This window comes from Musca domestica, unplaced genomic scaffold (genome assembly GCF_030504385.1).
Source record: "Musca domestica strain aabys unplaced genomic scaffold, Musca_domestica.polishedcontigs.V.1.1 28, whole genome shotgun sequence".
Lineage (NCBI taxonomy): Eukaryota > Metazoa > Arthropoda > Insecta > Diptera > Muscidae > Musca > Musca domestica.
Window position 1 is genome coordinate 9,321,520 of NW_026712293.1, and position 23,108 is coordinate 9,344,627.

Consider the following 23,108-nt stretch of genomic DNA (forward strand, 5'->3'; position numbering starts at 1 on the left):
GCGTTTAAGTCACAACACACACCTTTTGCAAACGGTAAAGTCATATTTGAACATTAATAATGACTTTACCGGAAACACAAATGCAGATTTCAAAAATTCCACATGTTACAAAAGTTATACCTTCCACCATACATAGTATAGAGGGTATATTAAGTTCATCATTCCGTTTGTAACTCATCGAAATAAAAAGTGAAGACCCAAGAAAGTATATATATTCCAGAGGTGGGCATAATACACTGTATTTTTAGTGCACAAATAATTTCACTATCACTGTTCATTTAGTGGCAGTGAAATTTTTTATTCCACTTCCACTAACCTTTTGAAATTAAATTGCACTTCCACGAACCATTTAGTGATATTTAAAAAAAAATTGTAAATTAGTGCTATTTAGAAAAGAAATCAAATTGTATGAATATTTACTATATATTCTGGACTACTATATATTATAATACTTAAATACATAGTGTTTTTTTGGCTTCGCTAAGATTTACTGGTAGTGCAATTTCACTAAATTTTGTGGTAGTGCCATTAAAATTTCACTACCACTAAAATTTAGTGGTAGTGCATTTTTTTAAATTTCACTAAATGGTTAGTGGTAGTGCAATTTAATTGTCTGAAATTCCACACAAGGAGTCCCTCGTGAGTACTTTATCCACTGAAAGAGTTGTCTATATAGGTCCACAATATCGTATATCTCCCATATAACGGTACCCCCCGATAATCGGTATTTTGATGATTTTAGCCACATTTTTCAACGAAATTGTCTGATCTGAAATTCTACTTTACCTCCAGACATAGATTTGACTAAAAAAGTCCACAATATCGCATATCCCACATATACCGGCACCTTCCAAAATTAGGTATTTTCATGATTTTAGCCACATTTTTCAAAGGAATTGTCTGAAATTGTACACAAGGACACTTTACCCCCTGAAAGAGAGTTGTCTATATAGGTCCATGATATCGTATATCCCCAATATAACAGTATTCCCCGATATTCGGTATTTTGATGATTTTAGTCACATTTTTAATGGAATAGTCTGAAATTCCAGACAAGGAGTTCCTTGTGTGTATTTTATCCATTGACAGAGAATTATCTATATAGGTCCACGATATCGTATATCCTCCATATAATGGTACCCCCCTATATTCGGAATTTTATTGATTTTAGCCACATTTTTCAATGATATTATCTGAAAATCCACACAAGAAGTTCCTTGTAAGTACTTTATTCCTTTAAAATTTATCTGTATAGTTCCAAGATTCCTTTAAAATACAATTATCTGTATAGTTCCAAGATATCGTTTAGCCCCATATAACGGGTCTCCCCGATATTCGGTATTTTGATGATTTAAGCCACATTTTTCAACGGAATTGTTGGAATTTTACATAAGGAGTTCTTTGTGCGTACTTTACCCCCAGATACAGATTTGTCTATATAGGTCCACAATATAACATATCCCCCATACATGGGCACCTTCTGATATAAGGTATTTTAAAAATTTTAAAAGAATTTTTAATGGATTTTATTTTTTTGAAAATTTTCTAATTCGTTCCTAATGGTGGAGGGTATTCAAAGTTCGGCCCGGCCGAACTTACTGCTTTTTTACATGTTTGTAACCTTCAGCATACATAGTATGGAGGGTATATTAAGTTCATCATTCCGTTTGTAAATCATCGAAATAATAATTTAGACCCAACAAAGTATATATATTCTTGATTAGCGTAAAATTTAGCCCTGTTCGTCGGTCTGTCCTTCCGTTGGTGTAATCATGCTGCAGTCAAAACAAGTAGGAATATGAAGCTAAAATGTTGCACAGATCTGTCTTTTGCTGCAGACAGGTCAAGTTCGAAGATGGGCTATATCGGTTAACAATATAACGGTAGCCACAGTTTTCAATGGAATTTTCTGAAAATCCGCACAAGGAAGAAGTTCCTAGAAGTTAATTGACTATATAGGTCCACGATATCGTATAGCCCCCATAAACCAGTACCCCCCGATACTCTTCGTATAGCCCCTATATAATAGTTTTCATTTAAGCGGTATTTTCTGACGGGATTTTTTGTGCTAAGTGAGCACAACTCAGCACAATTCACCGCATTTCGATATTTGAATTTTTACAAAAATTACAGCAATTTTTCTTTATATATGTTTTTTTTTTCCAATTTTAACTAGTATCGAGTGGAAATACAAATTTTCAATGTATGGACGAAAAATTGTGCTAGGTGAGCACAATTCAGCACAACTTGCAGATTTAAAAAATTCCAAAACAAAAGTTATGCATATTTTAATTTTTAGCGAGTAACGAGTAAAGGTGGAAATTCGTTATGTATGGAGGAAAAATTGTGCTAAGTGAGCACAACTCAGCACAATTTACCGCATCTCGATATTTGATATTTTTACAAAAATTACAGCAATTTTTCTGGAAAATATTGGTTTTTTCGAAATTGCCATATCTTGAAAACGGTTGAAGATATTGAGAAAAAAATTCGAAATTCAAAAATTGCTATTCTGATGTACTTTCGAAATTGTCGTTTTTTTCGAAATTGGTAAGAGATATCGAAAAAATTTTAACGGCACAAATGGGCACAAACCGAGTACGACTCAGCACAACTTTAATTTTTTCGAAATTCGAAAATTGCAATTCTCTCAGATTTTTTCGAAAAAAAATCTTTTTTCGAATATCTCAAAAATTGTTTTCGAATTTCGAAAAAAAATCGGCACAATTGAGCACAAACCTAGCACAACTTTCCTTTTTTCGAAATTCGATAATTGCAATTTCAACGGACACCACATTCACACTAATCCTAGATGATCGCCTTGTTATGAGCAATTCAACGCAAAACAACGATTGAGTATGATTGTTATTAGTTTCACGGGCTCACAACAATAAAAGGCATTTACCCTTCCTTTATTATAAATGTATATGATATATATATGAGAAAAAATTGTGCTTATAATGTTGTAGATGTTGATTATTCCTCCACATGAACATATAAGAAAAAAAATAGGGTAGAAGACCAGCAATAAAACACAAATTTTATACTCTCAAGGCGGGATCACATGATTGCCGCAATGCGCCAATTATTGGTGCATTTTATATGCCAATCGTGTGATTGCACAATTTATTGTCCAATGCGACAATCAAAAATAAATTGTGCTGATTTGCGGCAATCAAATACAAATCTGGTACGACAATCGTGTGAACTGTTAATAGACAACCATGCGCAAATTTAAATTTGAAAAATGCGTCAATATTTATTGTTTTCTAGTGCGTCAATCAAAGAAGACAATACGCGGCAATAACCTGATTTTTTTTAAATAATATTTTTTCTTGTGTTTCTACCGTCAACATTTCTTTGTCGTAAGTAAAGTAAAGTTAATTTAAATTGTTGTACTTGCTATAATTATGTTTATATTATGTATTTGCAGCTTTAATATTCGATGATTGCATTGTATACGAAAATTCAGCTGAGCTTGAGTTCTTTTCCCCCGATCAGCAACCAGAAACACCTGTGCCGAAAAAAAAGAAAAATACAAAGTGTAATTTGTTCCTGGACCTACATTGCAATACAGGAGCTGATACAAGCTGTGGAACAGCATCCATGTGTTTGGCAGTATTCATCCACCGAGTACAAAGATAGGAATAAACGGGAGCAGGCGTGGCGGGAAATTGAAAAAATGTGTACAGGGCACACGGTGGAAGACTGCAAGGCCAAATGGTGCAACATTAAAACGGCCTTTCAAAATCAAAAAAAAAAAAAGTAAAATCAAAATCTGGTCAGGGAGCCGAAAATACCATGCCACATTGGCCGCATTGGTCTGCAATGCAATTTTCCAACAACCACTCTGTGTCAAAAATGTCAAGTACAGTGTCAACATTAGATTTGGATGACTCTGGAAGTACTTCACAACATGCTGCTGCTGAGATTGTAAAGGTAGACAAAAGTGACATTTTGCAGCGTGCAGTTAAGTGTTTAGATGCGGAGGAAGATAATCGGCACGCGATTGGGATGTATTTGGCATCACAAATTCGAGAAATTGCCAAGAAAAATATTTGATATATAAAATTATTTATATATTTTTATATTGCTAGCTCAATTCTCCAATAGGAGACATGAAATACTTTTCCATTTCATCCCGAACAGCCTTTGCTTCACTTGTTATATAAGAACTTGGAACATTTTCTGTTCCACTCACAGCATCTTGTGGGAAGTCATTTCGCCATGTACCAGGAATTAAAGCACCGTCCTCATCGTAGCGATCAACAAGCAACGACGTTGTATAATTTGAATTTTTTTTAACAAAAAAATTGTGTAATGCACAGCAAGCTAGAGTTGCAGAGGTTGTTTTCTCTGCATTAAGTTTGGAAGGGCGTGAAAAAATTTGAAATCGCTTGACCATTATGCCAAATGCATTTTCTACAACACGTCGTGCTCTCGATAGCCTGATGTAAACTTTTACCAGGATATGCGGAAAGCATCATCCGCAACCAAAACAAATGGAACATTTGCTTGACGTCCTGGCAATGGTTTTGGAAGTGGCAAATTTAGCTCATTATGGTTTAAAGCACGTTGAAAAGTACAGTTTCCAAAGACTCCACCATCCGACACACGACCATTACAGCCAACATCAACGTATAAAAAGTTGTATTCGGCATCAACAACTGCCATTAGCACTATACTATGTGTACCTTTATAGTTATAGAAGGTGCTTCCTGAATTAGGTGGTGCTATAATTTGCACATGTTTGCCGTCAACCGCCCCTATGCAGTTCGGGAAGTTCCATAGTTTGTTAAATTTGAAAGCAACGGCATTCCATTCTTCCTGCGTGGATGGTATCTACATACATATCAAAAGAAATAATAAGTCAATTAAAAAGCATAAATATGTGTGTATTTAGATTTTTCATACCTTTATGTATGCACCTTTTAACGCTTTATAAATAGCATCACAAACAATTGGTACGAAAAGTGATATGGTATTTGGGGCAACACGGAAGAAGACCGAAAGACTTTTATAACTGTCACCAGATGCAAGAAATCGAAGTGTCACAGCTAAGCGTATTTGTTCGGGAATAGCCTTTCGCATGTTTGTGTCTTATTTTTAATATATGGTGACACTAGTTGCAACAATTCGATAAACGTTTCGTCATCCATCCGGATAAAATTTTTAAACAAAAACTTTTGGTTTTCGATTTCCCGGAATTCCATTAATGTTTTGTCATATGCACCATCAGTGCTTCTTTTTGTGAGCCACTCTCTGACCCACGTACTTCTATTTACTTTTCTTTTCTTTCATTTTTCTCATCGTCAAATGCGCACACCATAATTATAGCTGCTGCAATTTTCTTTTTTTTTTAAAAGAACACATCTTAATGAAACAAATTGTTAAATGCTTTTACATTTTTAATAAACAAACTTTGACACATAGCAGCTTTTTCTGATATTTGCCGTGTAGTAGAACAATCATGTGACTGAAGTTGGACAATAATTGTCACTTGATGGTTTTGAGACAATACGCGGCAATCAAATTTATGAAAAGTTGGACAATCATGTGACCGCAGAGAATTTGATTCTGACAATTTATTTATTGTGGTAAAACTTTGGACAATAAAAATTGGTTTAAATTGGCGCATTGCGACAATCATGTGATCCCACCTTCAGACTCATATATTTGGATTGTTTCTTTACTCATTCAATTGATATTCAATCGATACAAAACGAAATTTTACTTTAGTACTTATACACGAACATATCCTTTCTCGAGTAGAGCACCAATACGAAATCACCAAGGCAGAATTAAGGAAGGTGGTAGAATTAGCGCTAATTCTTTAAAAATTTGACGTTAATACATCATTGTTGCAATAATATTAATCGACACATTTATTTATTTTGTGAAAGCCATAATTAAACTTATGATAAAATATACCTGTAACCAATAGAGTTTTATGAATGCATTGGCTGTTATTATGAAATATAGAACTGTATTATTAATATTGAATTTAAGGTTTCTACAAATCCTGATAGAGGCTCATGGTCGTCGAAGCTGGATTTCATTTTGTCTGTCGTTGGTTTGGCCATCGGGTTAGGAAACGTTTGGCGCTTTCCCTACTTGTGTTACAAAAATGGTGGTGGCGCTTTCCTAATTCCATATTTAGTTGCTTTATTTTTGGCCGGAATTCCAATGTTTTTCATGGAGTTAGCTTTGGGACAAATGCTGACAATTGGAGGATTGGGGGTATTTCAAATTACTCCCATTTTTAAAGGAATAGGGTACGCCGCTGCCGTTATGTCATGCTGGATGAACGTGTACTATATAGTTATTTTAGCCTGGGCTGTATTTTATTTGGTTATGTCAATGCGAGCGGATGTGCCATGGCGTAATTGCAATAACTCCTGGAATACGCACAAATGTGTAAATCCATATAGCAGAAAACAAATTCAATGCTGGGTCAAAAGCGATAATATTTCTGGATCTAGAATTTGTTCTGTTAATGATGTAAATATTTCAATGTCAGACATAACAGATCCAGTTAAAGAGTTTTGGGAGTATGTCGAAATATATGTTTATGTTCTAATCGTTTAAGGAATCTAATTTTTATTTTTAGACGAAGAACTTTGAACATATCTTCAGGGATAGATAATATTGGCTCCGTTCGATGGGAACTTGCCGGCACACTCCTCCTCGTATGGATCTTATGTTATTTTTGCATTTGGAAAGGAGTTAAATGGACCGGAAAAGTTGTATACTTCACAGCGTTATTTCCTTATGTGTTGCTAAGTATCCTCCTAGTTCGAGGGGTAACGTTACCAGGAGCATGGGATGGTATTAAATTTTATATTATTCCCAATTTCAATAAACTGACAGAATCACAGGTGAATGAACTTAAAAAAAACTCAAACACTATCTGATTAACGCATATCAATTTTAAGGTTTGGATTGACGCCGTAACACAAATATTTTTCTCATATGGATTAGGCTTAGGAACTCTCGTTGCGTTAGGTAGTTATAATAAATACAATAACAATGTGTACAAGTATGTTTGTTACTGTATATTAAGAATATAATATTAAGTGTACACACTTGTGTAAATATTTCATTCCTTAGGCTTAGGTTTCGTAGTAGGATACACCTCTACCTAATTTCAAATACTAAATTTGAAACAATTCCAGTGAATAATGTCGCTAAAATCATCGAAATACCGAATATAGAGAGGTACCGTTATATGGGGGCTATATGAAAACGTGGATCTACATGGCCCATTTGCCAACTTAACCTGCCTACTGTAAAATAAACATGTGCGCAAAATTTTAGCCTTGTATCTGAATTCGTTCGAAACATATCGTGATTACAACAGACAGGCGGACGGTCATCGCTAAATCGACTTAGAATTTTAAGCTGATCAAGAATATATATACTTTGATGGGTCTGACATTAGTATTTCGAGGAGTTACAAACGGAATGAAAAAGTTAATATACCTTCCATAGTATGGTGGAGGGTATAAAAACGGGCGCACCTTTACAAGCAAGTACCCTTCGTATTGGGTGCAACAACCTATGACGGAAAATTGTCATACAGACACGTCTTCGTATAGCCGGCCGGTACCACCCAATATTCGGAATTTTGATAATTTCAGCATTTAAATGTCTACAAATCTTGTGTGTCTCGTTACCGTTACCGTGAGAGCCCGACGTCAAGCAAGTGGACGGGAAAAAACAGCAACATCAGCAGAAATGGTTCGAAAAGTGAAGAAGCGACTTGATTGAACCCCGCGTCGCAGTGGCCGAAAAATGGCTCGTGAGCTGAACATATGGCAATATTCCATTCGGCAAATATTGGAAAATGGGCTCGGGGTAAAGCCATTGAAATTCCAAAAAGTGCAAGGAATTACACCGCAACAAAAAGAAAATAGACTCAAAAGGGCTAAAGAGTTGCTTCGCTTGGACGAAAGTGGTGAACTGCAGAATTCGGCTTTCTCCGACGAGAAAACATTCGTTATCCAGCAGTTTGTAACAAACAACTGAGTCCAGCATGACTCAGCACCATCGTACTCAGCACGCGCCACCCAAGAGCGCACAATGGCCACCAAAATCTCAGAGGAACATTCGGGCAGCGTGTGACGGTTTCATTGGAGTTTGAAGGATATAATTCGTGCCAAAGATGACCAATTCGAACAAATCTAAATTTATTCTTAAATTTGATGCTATTTCCGACATTCTTGCTTTCATTCAATAAAATTTTAACAAAAAATTTAAATTATAGCTTTTGACTTTGTTGCAGTTTTTTAGTCTCTGGCAGACAAATAGAGTTTTTCGTCTTCGTATGTAAGTAAACAAAAATAGTTTCTTTCTACATGCAAATTTTGGTTCAATTAACTCCAACACAAACAAAACGAATGCCAAAGAAGACAATCAAAAATATCAATCGGTAATTTACAAAATGTTAACAAAGTAAAATATTATGTTTGAAAAAAGAAATTCACAGAAAAGGTATGGCCCATTTCATCCGCTATGCTGTATCGATTCCAACAGGTGCGCATCCTCGCTGTTCTAAAAATTAGACGCCAATTGGAGGCGACAAAATCAGAAAAATCTTTTGTTGGTCCATTTCAAGCCCTAAAAATTTTTTTTATAGCTCTAACACTGACTCAACGCAACATATCGTCATAATTGCGACCTGTAGCGTGATTACTCCACCATTGGGCAAATAAAATATTTTTATATAGAAGTATCTTAATACAACCGTGTTCCACATTAAGCTACAAATACCAGTAAGACCATTTGGATAATGCAGTTAAACTTTTCAAAAAAAAAGAAAGTAAAAAGCCTGTAAGCTTGGCCGGAACGATCTTTGAATAACCTCCACCATTTGGAACGATTTTGGCAATTTTCAAAAAAATAAAATCTGTTACAATTTCTGTTAAAATCTTAAAAATACCGAATGTAGCCGATATGTTAGAGTCTATACGACGACGTTGACCTGCATAGGCAATTTTTGCCATAAACCATTACAATATTCAAATGCGAAACTTGAATAAATACAAGTGAGAAAACTGTAAGTTCTCCAGGCCGATCTTTGTAGTATTATCCGTTACGGACTTCATATACCAAATTCGAAACAATTCTGGTGAATAATGTCTCTAAAATCATCAAAATACCGAATATCGGGAGGTACTGTTATATTGGGGCTATACAAAGACGTGGACCTGCACAGACAATTTTCTGTCTTAGGCTGTAGTATCCATTGGGGATACCAAAAGTAAAATTTTATCAAACTTCTTCATTTCGTTCGGAAGCTAGGGTGATTTCCACAGATGGACAAAAGGATAAATGGAAGGACAACGCTAAATCGACATATAATTTTATGTTGATGAAGAATATGTATACTTTGTGGGGTCTAAAATGTATATTTCTAGGTGTTACAAGCGGAACGACAAACTTAATATACCCTCCATATTATGATGGAGCGTATAAAAATAATACAGTAAAACTATTAAAATACCGAATATAGGTAGGTGTCATTATATTGGGGCTATGCGTAGACGTGGACCTGCACTGACAACTTTTTTGTCATAGGTTATAGTATCCATTACGAACTTCAAACACCAAATTTGAAACAATTCCGATGAATAATGTCTCTTCAATCATCAAAATACCGAATAAGTCGTGGACCTGCACAGACAATTTTTTGTCGTAGGCTGTAGTATTCATTGCGAACTTCAAATGCCAAAAGTAAAATTTTATCAATCTTTTTCATTTCGTTCGGAAGCTAGGGTGATTTCCACAGACGGAGAGACGGATATACGGAAGGACACCGCTAAATCGACATAGAATTTTATGCTGATTAATAATATGCATTCTTTGTGGGGTTTAAAATGTATGTTTCGAGGTGTTACAAACCGAATTACAAACTTAATATACCCTCCATGCTATGGTAGAGGTGATAAAAATTCAGTGAAATATATAGCTAAAATTATCAAAATACTGAATATAGTGGGGTACCGTTATATTGGGGCTATGCGAAGACGTGGACCCGCACATACAATTTTCTGTCGTTGGCTGTAGTATCCATTACAATTGAAACAATTCAGGTGTATAATGTCGTTAAAATCGTCAAAATACCGAATATCGAGTGGTACCGTTATATGGGGGATATGCGGAGACGCAGACCAACACAGATAATTCTCTGTCATAGTCTGTAGTATCCGTTACGGACTTCGAACACTAAATTTAAACCAACTCCGGTGAATAATGCATTTAGCACATACATCAACATAGTGGGATGCACATGCAAGCGTTACAATTGTTATACCCTCCACAGTACTATGTAGAATATATTAACTTTGTCATTTCGTTTGCTCATACTCATGTTAGACCCAAGAAAGTTTATATATATCGATTTGCGTAAAATTTTAAGCCGATTTGACCACGAGCCATACTTTGGAGGGTATAATAGCATTGTCATTATGTTTGTAACTCCTCGAAATTCTTATCTTAGACCCAACAAAGTATATATATTCTCGATCTGAGTAAATTTCTAAGCCAATTTATAGACAGACAGACGGACGTGCAACCCACAAGGATTTTTTCTGAGTACTTCATCGTCTGTAAGAAAATTGTCTGTATAGTTCAACGATAGCCCACATACAACTGCACCCTCCCAATATTCGGTATTTGCGTGATTTCTTTATTTTATTTATTTTTGCCGCAATTGTTTTAAATTTCATATTGCATACGCATTTTTTATCATACGCTTTAGTACCCATTACCAAATTGTCTATGTAGGTCCACGTCTTCATATAGCCCCCATATAACATCACCTCCTTTTTTTTGTTTTATGATTTAATTTTGATGATTTAACTGTGATATTCGGAATGGGTTCCAGTTTGATGATATTAGCGACATATTTTACCGGATTTATATAAAATCTCGTATTATAAGTTCGTAATAGTTACCACAGCCTATAACTAGCAAGTAAAAAGATGTAAGTTCGGCAGGCCTATCTTTTTTTCAAATTTTCAAAAAAAAAAAAAAAATACTTTAAAAAGTCTGTTTAAGTCTTAAAAATACTGAATGTAGCCGTTTTATTAGAGTATATACGACGACGTGAACCTGCATAGGCAACTTTTGTAATAAACTATTACAATATTCAAATGCGAAACTTGAACAAAAAATTCGGTGAATAATGTAGCTAAAATCATCAAAATACCGTTACGGACTTCAAACACCACATTTGAAACAATTCCGAAGAATAATGTTGCAAAAATCATCAAAGTACCGAATATTGTGTGGTACCGTTATATGAGTGTTATATGAAAAAGTGGACCTGTACGGACAATTGTCTGTCATAGGCTGTAGTATCCATTACGAACTTTAGATAGCAAATTTGAAACAATTCCGGTGAATAATGTCGCCTAAATCAGCAAAATACCGAAAATCGGGAGGTACCATTATATGGGGGCTATACATAACTTATATAACAAATTTTATATGCAGGACCACGTCTTCGTATAGACCCTATATAACGGTTTTAATTTGAGCAAACATTGATCCAATCGAGCCGGTTTATTTTTAACGAAAATTAATCCGTCTCCTTTTACAAAGGCATTAACATCGACTTCGTCGAGGACAACAACAACCAACAAAATAAAAAGATCAACGATCATCAAAATTTACAATTTATTTATTTATTCAAATAAAATTATAGCAGCAGCACAGGTATGTACACATCTTTTACATTGATTCCGTGTTGTGATAAATAATAAAAAAAACTATCGGTCGTTTTACAGCACTTCCGTCCGCCCATTTGCCGTCGGTAAATTTAATTTTAAAAACAATAATATTTGGTGTCAAATCCGTCCGTATTATCCGTATTATTTTTATATAAATATAAGCTAACATAATATATGTTTAATCAAAAATTATTTTACTTTTTATAAAACATTTTTGATTTAATTTTTTCGTTGTTTTCCGCTACCGATTGAAAACGTGCATCTTACAGTCCGTGGATCCTATAGTCGTTTTAATTAACATTTTAAATATTTTTTCGAATGTTTGATTTTTTACTAAAAATTTTTGATATTCTTTCGTTGGCAATTGTTATCATCGATACTTTGCCATAGTTTTCAGGTATTCTACGATACACTGTAAACATTTTACGAAATTTGGAATACACTGAGATAAGTTTTGAGTTAATATTTAATTCTTTTCTTAAAATTTCTATATATTTGTGGTTTAATCACGTTAAATCTCAATACTTGTGCCGTATGTACGATACTTTATTACGATTAGTCAACGGCAAATTATAAAATCAGTGTGTTTCTAATAAAACCCATTAATTTTAAAGTACATTTTATTAATATTTTTGTGAAAAACGTCAACTTTTTTTTTTTGGATTTTCTCATAAATTATTCGACTTTACGTGTCATTTTATAGAAATTAAAGCATTTCGTGCAATTCTTTCTATATTTTTCTATGTTCATAGTACAAATTGTTTTTCCAAAGAATTCTTGGTATTTTTGCTACTTTTCCTGCAGCTTTCTAAACAATGTACAGTTTTCGACGAAAGCTTTAGACCATTTTCTATTTTTGTTATTCTGTTTTGAATTACGTTCATTTATTTGAAATAAAATGCCACTCACACCTCTAGATTTATTCATCCGAGCTACTTATGCTTTGGTTAAATTTGATACCAACTTCAGTTCCAACGGGACATCGAGCTAATGTCTATATTTTAGAATTACATGGAGCTGAGTTCAGAACGTTATGGGAAAAGGTGAAAACAGTTTTTGACATCTGTCTTAATTATTTTGCAGAAAAAGACAGTTCAGGTGAGGACATCACTGCCGCTGACGCTAAATACGATGTCGCATTTAGATGTTTTCTAAAAGTTTCTTTTTTGGCCTACATTTAGAGACTTATTTTCGTCATATAATACTGGAATAAGTGACATTGAACGTCTATGTCATTTAAACAATAAGACCAGTGGCGACGCCCATGACATCGTGGCTAAGTTTTCACTTACCCACAAAAACTTTGGTCTTGCGTGAAAGCTCTAAAACAAACGTATGACAATCCACGTATTTTGGTGAACCACCCACTTAAGATTTTATTTGACCTGCCAGTATTAGACAAGTTTATTTTTAAAGAAATTGCAAAGAGGTATAAATGGGTGTATTTCGGCCATGTTAAATCATTACGTGTCAACTGAAGGCTGGACACTATTCGAGTGTTCATATGTCTTCAAAGGCTCCCCAAAAATAGCGTCACACTATGGGAACAAAGTATCAAAAATAAATCTGCTTTGTCTTCCTGGGAAGATTTAGATAAGTTTCTTACAGAACGCATCCAAACTCTTACCTGTTTTCGGGACATTAGAGGCATTGACAACGTCAAACCTCAAAGTAGTAAAAAAGTTCGTTCACATTTCACGAATGCTGGCACGAACGGATCCCCTACTTTTACGCCTCGTAATTCACATTCATCATCTAGGCCATCCCGAGCTTCATCCAATAAAACAAGCATTCTATGTCCACGACAAATGCATCATATCAGAGCATGCCAAAAATTTCTAAAACTTTCAGTTTCTGACAGAATTAACATCATTGGGCGACATAATTGTTGTTTAAATTGTCTGTTTCCTAAACATTAAGTCAACCACTGCAGTAGTCCATACAATTGTAGTAAATGTAATAAAAGACATCATATTCTATTACATAGAGATAATTCCACGTCTTCGACTGCAGCAACTTCTGAAGTCAGGAATGTAGCTTTGTCCAATCAACCCTCCGCTTTTTCAGGTCTAACTTCCAGCTCTTCTAATAGACAGGTATTTCATGCCGCTCAAAGTCGAAATGTCCTATTAGGCACGGCAATAGTGAACATCGTTCACCAGGGTACCACGTACCCTCCCAGAGTATTAATTGACCCTGCTTCAGAAGCATCTTTTATTACAGATCGCTTAAAGCACATACTAGGCATCACCTCCACTATCAATTTCTGGTATTAATCAGACAGTTTCGACTACGTCGCGCAAGTTGTGTTCAATTTGTATAAGTTCTCCATTGGATGCTTCGCTTTCAATGGAAACTACTGCCCTGAATTTACCTTTCATCTCTGGCAATCTGCCTTTCTTTTCTGTCAATAGCGACTTCGTTTCTCGTTTGCCAAATCTACGTTTGGCTGATCCAAATGTGTTCAACAGTCGCCCTGTTGACCTTTTGCTGGGAGCAGATCTTTATTCGAAAATTCTGCAACAGGGAATTCACACTAATATATTAGGCTCCCTAATAGCACAAAATACGGTTTTTGGTTGGATCATTACTGCTTCTATTCCCCCTCAACATCTATCAGTCTTTTCCCTTAAAGTCAGTATATCTGACGAAGAAAATCTTAACAAGGTCCTTCTTCGTTTTAGGGAACTAGAGGAAGTTCCTAAACGTGCAATTTTGTCGCCCTTCGACCAGTTTTGTGAGGCAAATTATAAACGTACCACACGTCGGATTCAGAGGGCAGGTACATGGTTTTCAACGTCTCGAATGAAACTTCCAACGGGAAAAGTCTTAATGATATTTTACATGTGGGTCCCACTTTGCAACTAGACTTAGTATTCCTTATTCTTAGGTGGAGATTATTTAAATTTGTATATAACTGCGACATCGCACAGATGTATAGCCAAATTCGTTTCGATCCGGCACATACTCCACTACAGAGAATACTCTTCCGAGATTCTCTTAAAAACCCTGTTCAGGATTTTGAGTTGCACGGTGATATTCGGCGTAAACTGCGCCCCCTATTTCGCCATACGGACGCTTTTACAGTTAGCTGACGATACTTACGATGAATATCCTCTCGCTGCACACATACTACTAGCATGTACGTCGACGATGTGCTAACAGGATATCATGGCTTGCGTACAGCTTTAAATTCTCGCGATCAATTAAGATCTGCTCTTTCGTCCGCTAAATTTAAGCTGAGAAAAGTGGGTAGCAAATGAACGTGCTATTTTGCAAAATCTTCTTACGGAAGATTTAACAGAATCCAAATTTCTTTCGTTTGTGGAAGCTAGCAATTCCAAGCCGTTAGGTATACAGCTTGATTTCTTTTACTTTAGGTTGAAAGCTCTCCCCACAAAAGCCCACTATACAAAACGAAAAACTTTGTCCACTATTGCCAAACTGTTCGATCCTTTAGATTGGTTAGGCCCCGTAATGGTGACAGCTAAAATAGTTATGCAGAAAACTTGAACAGATAAAATCGGTTGGGATGATGTACTTCTGTCCACGACAGAACGTGATTGGCACAATTTTGTGGAATGCTACCAGGATGCGAATTCCATTCATGTTCCTCGGTGGGTCCATTATACGCCAAATTGTTCCGCCGAACTTTATTTTTTTTCAGATGCCTCAGAAAAGGCGTACGCGGGTGTTATATGTATTCGGATTATAACGCCGAATAAAGACATTTATACTCAACTCCTGACTTGCAAAACTAAGGTAACCCCCTTAAAGACAATTTCCTTATCACGGTTGGAACTTTTGCGGGGGGTTTCGTCTTCCGAGCTCGCCTCCTATAATCTTTGGTGGCATGGACCACATTGGCTACGCCAAAATAGTTCTCATTGGAATTTATCCAATTTTCCTCTACTTGACACCGAAATTGAAATGCGTGCTGTCGAGACTCATGCCTCTTTCTTTAATAATTATTGTGACCCTTTAGAAGATTTCTCTTCGTTAGATAGGGCTCCTATGTTTTTAGATTTTTCCACCGGACTCATCCTGCTCATAGGGGTCGATACATTTACAATGAGAAGGCCCTTACCAGTTCAGAGATAAAAGCGGTTACTAAAGGCTACGCCTGTGTTTTTGTTTGCTTTTCTTCGAAAGCAATACATCTTGAGGCTACTTCTGATTTGTCTGCGGCAACGTTTTTAGCATCCTTTTATCGCTTTATCTCCAGACGTGGTTGTCCAAAAACAATGTTTTCTGATAATGGCACCAACTTCGTTGGAGCTGCTAGGGAAATCGAAAATGACTTTAAAATAGTTCTCCGTGAAAGTCGTACTAACTTGTGTTCCACACTGCAGTATCAGGAACTTTCATGGCAATTTATTCCAGCTGGCGCCCGCCATATGGGTGGTCTATGGGAGGCCACCGTAAAAAGTGTTAATTTCCATTTTAGTAAGCAAGCTAAGAACTTCAAATTTACGTTTGATGAACTTTCTACGATTCTTTCCAGAATCGAAGCTTGTTTAAATTCGCGTCCTTTATGTCCCATAAATGACAACCCCCAAGATATAGTATATATAGCATTTTCTCATTGGAACCCCAGTCCTTGCTCCTCCGGATCCAGCAATTTACAATGCGCCTTTGCATCTGGTAAATCGGTTTCGGAAACTTAAAACTCTCACTCATCAACTCTGCCTACGGGTGAAGTATGAGTATTTTCAAGAGCTTGCACAAAAGATACAAATGGAAGTTTCCACAACGCAATCTCCAAAAATGCGACTTAGTCGTAATTAGACATTAAAATCTTCCTCCCACTTCGTGGAAATTAGAACGGATTAAAGCGGTGCACCCGGGTTCTGATGGTCGAGTACGAGTCGCAGATATCCATACGGAAAATGGCACTATCCGACGGCCAATTGTAAAATTAATTGCGCTACCTTAATTGTCATAATCCATGTTTTCGATTCGTATTTGTAATCTCTTTGTTTTTACGCGAAAGAAAAAAAAGTATAATTGATGGCCGCGAACGCGTCGCGAATTCTCGGACAATGACAATTTTAAAACGACCTACGGTTTTTGATGGACATTCTGGCCAAGTAATATCCGCCTACGGCTGTCCCAAAATTTCATTCAGGAGATCCTGTGGTCTCGCAACCCCTTACGGCATCCTGTCGGAACAACTAGGATTCGAACAAGGCATGTGTTCACTACGGCGGCAAGCAACATCTACGGGACTGCAATGAGTTCAAGGTGACGCGCGTTGAGAGAAATTTGCGAACAGTCGCCCTGCATAAATGTTGCGGTAACTGTCCAATGCATTGTCTTCGAGATTGTCACGTTCGGCGTTGTTGCAAAATCTGCAACCTGCAACATCATACGTTGCTTCACCAACCTTCCTCCAATAATATGACTCCTTCCGGCGCTTCTCAGCCAAGAACATCAAATCACCCTAGGACACAAAAAGCTCCGCAAGCGTAAATATTCAAAACTTCCGTCCGTTCCTTCCACCTCTACGCACTCAAGTGCATCGGTCACTCTCCAATAGGCCAAAACCAATGGGGCTTCCCTTGCGTTGCAAATCGGCCAATATGCGCCATTCAGCACGTAGCTACGCTCGGGCCTACGATGGTGGTAAAGCTGCTTCTAAACGGACTACGGATACCTGTCAGAGCCCTTTTGGACCCATGTGCAGAACATAGCATAATTTGTCGGTCACTGGCTGACAGCCTTAAGCTATGGGTCCAAAAAGATTCTACCAGTTTTCCGTCACCTCATCTTATGATAGCACGCAACGCCTTTCAGTGTCGACACGAGTGATCGATTTGGAGTACCTGATTTCTCCTCCGGAGATTGTGTCAGCGGGTTTGAAAGAACATTTTTCTGGCCTGCAGTTAGCCGATCCTCGGTTTTACGAGGCTGCAGCTGTAGCATGGTTGTAGGCCCTGAAGTTTACGACAAAATAATGAAGTCTCAAACCTATTCGAGTCCTGGTTTACCATGGGCGCAGCTCACCATTTCGGCTGGGTAATACCGGGGCCATGTAATATTTAAAAGAAGTGAGGGGCAATCTTCAATCGCCTCTGGCTCTACGAGCGCTCTTCACTGGACTCTACGAGTCATTTGTTACAAAGAAAGAAGTTAATAGATCTGTTCTCTACGAGCCAATAACGATCTCTGCTCTACGAGCAAGAACTTTGTATTATAAAAAAGTAATTATGTTATAAAAAGAAGTAAGCATTATTGAAAAAAGTAAAAAAAAATAATTAATAAAAAATAAAAGAGGAAAAAAAATTAATTGTATATTTTGTTCTTAATTTTGCACCATAGCAGGATGCTTCGACGCGGGCGGCAATGTATAGTTTCAACGCATTTTTCCTAATGTATATGATTTAAATTTTCCCACGGGTCCTTTTTTATCCCTTCGCTACAATTTTTCCAATACTGATTTATACGTCTTTGTTTATTTCGTAGACAAAAACAAATGTAGTAACAAAATGTAACGAGTACCTTTTTATACCCCGCTTTGCGACATCATAGTTTTTTTTTTTTAATTCGCTAAGATCTCTCGCTCATTGGTTCACGACCGAAAAGCATCTAAACCCAAACATCCCTTAAAAAAATGAGATTTTAATTGTTCCACGAACAAAAATTAAATAAAAATATCAGTCCACGTCTGCTTTTGAAAAATTCTAATTCCTTGTGTTTTTATTTTTTCTCTACTTTCGTTTTGCAACGCAAACAAAAATTATTGCAAGTACAGGGTGAGTTAAAAAACAGCAACCAACTTCAGTCTGCTGTCATTTCTATGACACTTGTCTGACAGCTGTTAAAATTATTGCAGTGACAGCTCAACGTATTGTTTACAAGCGTACAAAAGATGATGGAAATGGAAATAATGGAATTCAAAGTAAATAGTGTGATTTCTTTATGTTTGGCTGGAAAACCACCTGTGGCTATCTTTAGACCACTCCAGAATTTGAATGTGAATAAATCTTTCGTGTCTCCTACATCACTCGTCACCGTGATACTCGTAGCGTAGCCCGACGGCAAGGAAGTGGACGGAAGACAACCGCAACATCAGTAGAAATGGTTCGACAAGTGAAGAAGCGACTTGATCGAAACCCACATTGTAGTGGCCGAAAAATGGCTCGTGAGCTGAATATATCGCAATATTCCGCTCGGCAAATATTGAAAAATGAGCTCGGGGTAAAGCCATTTAAATTCCAAAAAGTGCAACAAAGAAAATAGACTCAAAAGAGCTAAAGAGTTGCAACATAGTAAAGCGCCATAATTTTTACATATTTTTTAATAATTGAATGAAAGCAAAAAATTTCGGAAATAGCATCAAATTTTAGAATACGTTTAGGTTTGTTCGAATTGGTCGCCTTTGGGACGAATTGTTGCCTTCAAACGGCCAAAGAAACCTTCACACGCTGCCCTAATGTAGCTCTGTGGTATTTTGGCCCATTCCCGGCTGAGCTGATCGACACTTTGTAGGAGGGGCTTAGAAATGACAGCAGTCTGAAGTTGGTTGCAGTTGTTTCATCTCACACTGTATTAAAAAACAAAATCGTATAATAAACTTTAAATAAAAAACACTTTGCAGTAATCAGGTTAAAAGTATATACCGTTGATGAAAATTTCAAGTCAATCCGAGTATGTGAACAATTTTAGGGATTATGTTCGTCTTGGATGCGGTCATAATTCCCACTTTTTGAGGTATCCATAAAACTCTTAAAATAATAAATTCAGAGCAATGGCTGTCTATAGTGTCGCTAAAATCAATCACCTATTTTTCTTCCAATTACAAGGCAAATTACAGACAAATAGAATTTTTGGTCTTAGCATGTAAGTAAACAAAAATAGTTTTTTTCTACATGCAAATTGTGGTTCAATTAACTCCAACATAAACAAAACAAAACGCCAAAGTAGACAATCAAAAATATCAATCGCTACTTCACAGAATGTTAACAAAGTAAAATATTTAGTTGAAAAAGGATATTCAAACAAAACGTATGGTCCATTTCATCCGCTGTGCTGTATCGATCCCAACAGGTGCGCATCCTCGCTGTTCTAAAAATTAGACGCCAATTGGTTTTTAATTATGACCAGAGAGACTACAAATCAGAAAATTCTCTTTTTGGTCCATTTCAAGCCCTAAAGGTTTTTATTCTGACTCCAACCCTGACTCAACGCAACATATCGTGAAATTTGCGTCATAATTGTAACCTGTAGCGTCGTCACAAACAACAGGTAAAAAACATTGCAGTTAAACTTAAAAAAATAAACAAGTAAAAAAGCAGTAAGTACGGCCGGGCCGAACTTTGAATACCCTCCACCATTTGGAACGAATTAGAACATATAAAAAAATAAAATCCATTAACAATTCTGTTAAAATCTCGGAAGGTGCCGATATATGGGGGATAAACGATATTGTGGACCTATATAAACAAATCTATGTCTAGGGATAAATTACTCACAAATAACTCCTTGTATAGAATTTAAGACAATTCCGTTTAAAAATGTGGTTAAAATCATCAAAATACCGAATATTGAGTGGTACCGTTATATGGGAGATATAAGATATCATGGACCTATATAGAGAACTCTCTGTTAGGGGGTAAAGTGTTCACAAAGAACCACTTGTGTAGAATTTCAGAAAATGTGGCTAAAATCATCAAAATACCGAATATCGGTGGGTACCGTTATATGGGGGATATACGATATCATTGACCTATGTAGACAATTCTCTTTCATGGTGAAAAGTGCCCACAAAGAACTCCTCGTCTGGATTTTCAGAATATTCTATTAGAAAATGTGGCTAAAATCATGAAAATACAGAATATCGGGGGTACCATTATATAGGGGCTATACGATATCGTGGACCTATATAGACAATTCTAAAATAATAAATTCAGAACAATGGCTGTCTATAGTGTCGCTAAAATCAATCACCTATTTTTCTTCCAATTACAAGGCAAATTACAGACAAATAGAATTTTTGGTCTTATAAGTAAACAAAAATAGTTTTTTTCTACATGCAAATTGTGGTTCAATTAACTCCAACATAAACAAAACGCCAAAGTAGACAATCAAAAATATCAATCGCTAATTCACAAAATGTTAACAAAGTAAAATATTTAGTTTAAAAAGGATATTCAAACAAAACGTATGGTCCATTTCATCCGCTGTGCTGTATCGATCCCAACAGGTGCGCATCCTCGCTGTTCTAAAAATTAGACGCCAATTGGTTTTTAATTATGACCAGAGAGACTACAAATCAGAAAATTCTCTTTTTGGTCCATTTCAAGCCCTAAAGGTTTTTATTCTGACTTAACGCAACATATCGTGAAATTTGCGTCATAATTGTAACCTGTAGCGTCGTCACAAACAACAGGTAAAAAACATTGCAGTTAAACTTAAAAAAATAAACAAGTACAAAAGCAGTAAGTACGGCCGGGCCGAACTTTGAATACCCTCCACCATTTGGAACGAATTAGGACATATAAAAAAATAAAATCCATTAACAATTCTGTTAAAATCTCGGAAGGTGCCGATATATGGGGGATAAACGATATTGTGGACCTATATAAACAAATTTATGTCTAGGGATAAATTACTCACAAATAACTCCTTGTATAGAATTTAAGACAATTCCGTTTAAAAATGTGGTTAAATCATCAAAATACCGAATATTGGGTGGTACCGTTATATGGGAGATATAAGATATCATGGACCTATATAGAGAACTCTCTGTTAGGGGGTAAAGTGTTCACAAAGAACCACTTGTGTAGAATTTCAAAAAATGTGGCTAAAATCATCAAAATACCGAATATCGGTGGGTACCGTTATATGGGGGATATACGATATCATTGACCTATGTAGACAATTCTCTTTCATGGTGTAAAGTGCCCACAAAGAACTCCTCGTCTGGATTTTTAGAATATTCTATTCGAAAATGTGGCTAAAATCATGAAAATACAGAATATCGGGGGTACCATTATATGGGGGCTATACAATATCGTGGACCTATATAGACAATTCTCTGCCAAGAGATAAAGTTCTCTTAGGGAACTGCTTGTGTGGATTTTCATACAATTCCATTGCGAACTTGACCTGCCTGCAGACAAAAGGGAGATCTGGGCAAAATTTTAGCTTTCTATCTTAATTCGTTTAGCCTGTAGCCTGATTACAACAGACGGGCGGTCTAAAATGATTATTTCGATGAGTTACAAACGGAATGACGAACTTAATATTCCCTCCATATTTTTTTTTTTTTTGTGGAGGGTATAACAAGTTAAAAAGCAGTAAGTTCGGCCGAACTTTTAACACCCTCCACCATTTGCAACGAATTTGGAAATTTTAAAAAAATAAAATCCTTAAAAAAATCTGTTAAAATTTTAAAATTACCGAATATAGCCGTTATATTGGGGTCTATACGACGTGGACATACATAGGCATTGTTTGTCATTAGCCATTACCATATTCAAATTCGAAACTTGAAATAAACGGTGAATAATGTAGCTAAGGTGCAGTTAAATTGGAGCTGTGCCAAGACCTGGACCAGCATAGACAATTTTCTGTCACAGGCTGTAGCATCCATTACGAACTTCAAATACCACATCTCAAACAACTTCGGTGGGTATTGTATCTAAAATCGTCAAAATACCGAATATAGGGAGGTACTGATATATGGGCCTATACGAAGACCTGGACCCGCACAGACAATTTTCTGTCATAGACTGTAGTTCCCATAACGAACTTCAAATACCAATTTAGAAACAATTCTGGTGAATAATGTCACTAAAATCATCAAAATACCGAATATAGGAAGGTACCGTTATATGAGGGCTATACGAAAACGTGGAAAAGAACTTTGTATTATAAAAAAGTAATTATATTATAAAAAAAGTAAGTATTATTGAAAAAAGTAAAAAAAATATTAATAAAAAATAAAAGAAAAAAAAAATTAATTGTATATTTTCTTCTTAATTTTGCAACATAGCAGGATGTTTCGACGCGGGCGGCAATGTATAGTTTCAACGCATTTTTCCTAATGTATATGATTTAAATTTTCCACTACTGATTTATACGTCTTTGTTTATTTCGTAGACAAAGACAAATATAGTAACAAAATGTAACGAGTACCTTTTTATACCCCGCTTTGCGACATCTTAGTTTTTTTTTTAATTCGCTAAGATTTCTCGCTCATTGGTTCACGACCGAAAAGCATCTAAACCCAAACATCCCTTAAAAAAATGAAATTTTAATTGTTCCACGAACAAAAATTAAATATAAATATCAGTCCTCGACTGCTTTTGAAAAATTCTAATTCCTTGTGTTTTTATTTTTTCTCTAGTTTCGCTTTGCAACGCAAAC

At 36.1% G+C, this 23,108-nt stretch overlaps 2 protein-coding genes across 2 annotated transcripts in view; one reads left to right on the forward strand and one right to left on the reverse strand.

Annotated features, from left to right (window-relative positions):
• Positions 1-4,435: 4,435 nt before the first annotated feature.
• LOC101891138 (uncharacterized) lies at positions 4,436-5,878 on the reverse strand. Its single transcript, XM_005189745.4, has 2 exons — positions 4,915-5,878; positions 4,436-4,842 (listed from the first exon to the last, which is right to left on the reverse strand). The coding sequence occupies exons 1-2, from the start codon at positions 5,089-5,091 to the stop codon at positions 4,462-4,464; spliced, it is 558 nt and encodes a 185-aa protein (XP_005189802.3). The 5' UTR covers positions 5,092-5,878; the 3' UTR covers positions 4,436-4,461.
• Positions 5,378-23,108, forward strand: part of LOC101891311 (sodium- and chloride-dependent GABA transporter 1) — a 546,358-nt gene continuing 528,627 nt past the window's right edge. The window contains exons 1-4 of the mRNA XM_059124348.1: positions 5,378-5,389; positions 5,983-6,551; positions 6,611-6,878; positions 6,936-7,039. Coding sequence (XP_058980331.1) covers positions 5,378-5,389; positions 5,983-6,551; positions 6,611-6,878; positions 6,936-7,039 — 953 coding nt within the window. The remainder of the gene's footprint in view (positions 5,390-5,982; positions 6,552-6,610; positions 6,879-6,935; positions 7,040-23,108) is intronic.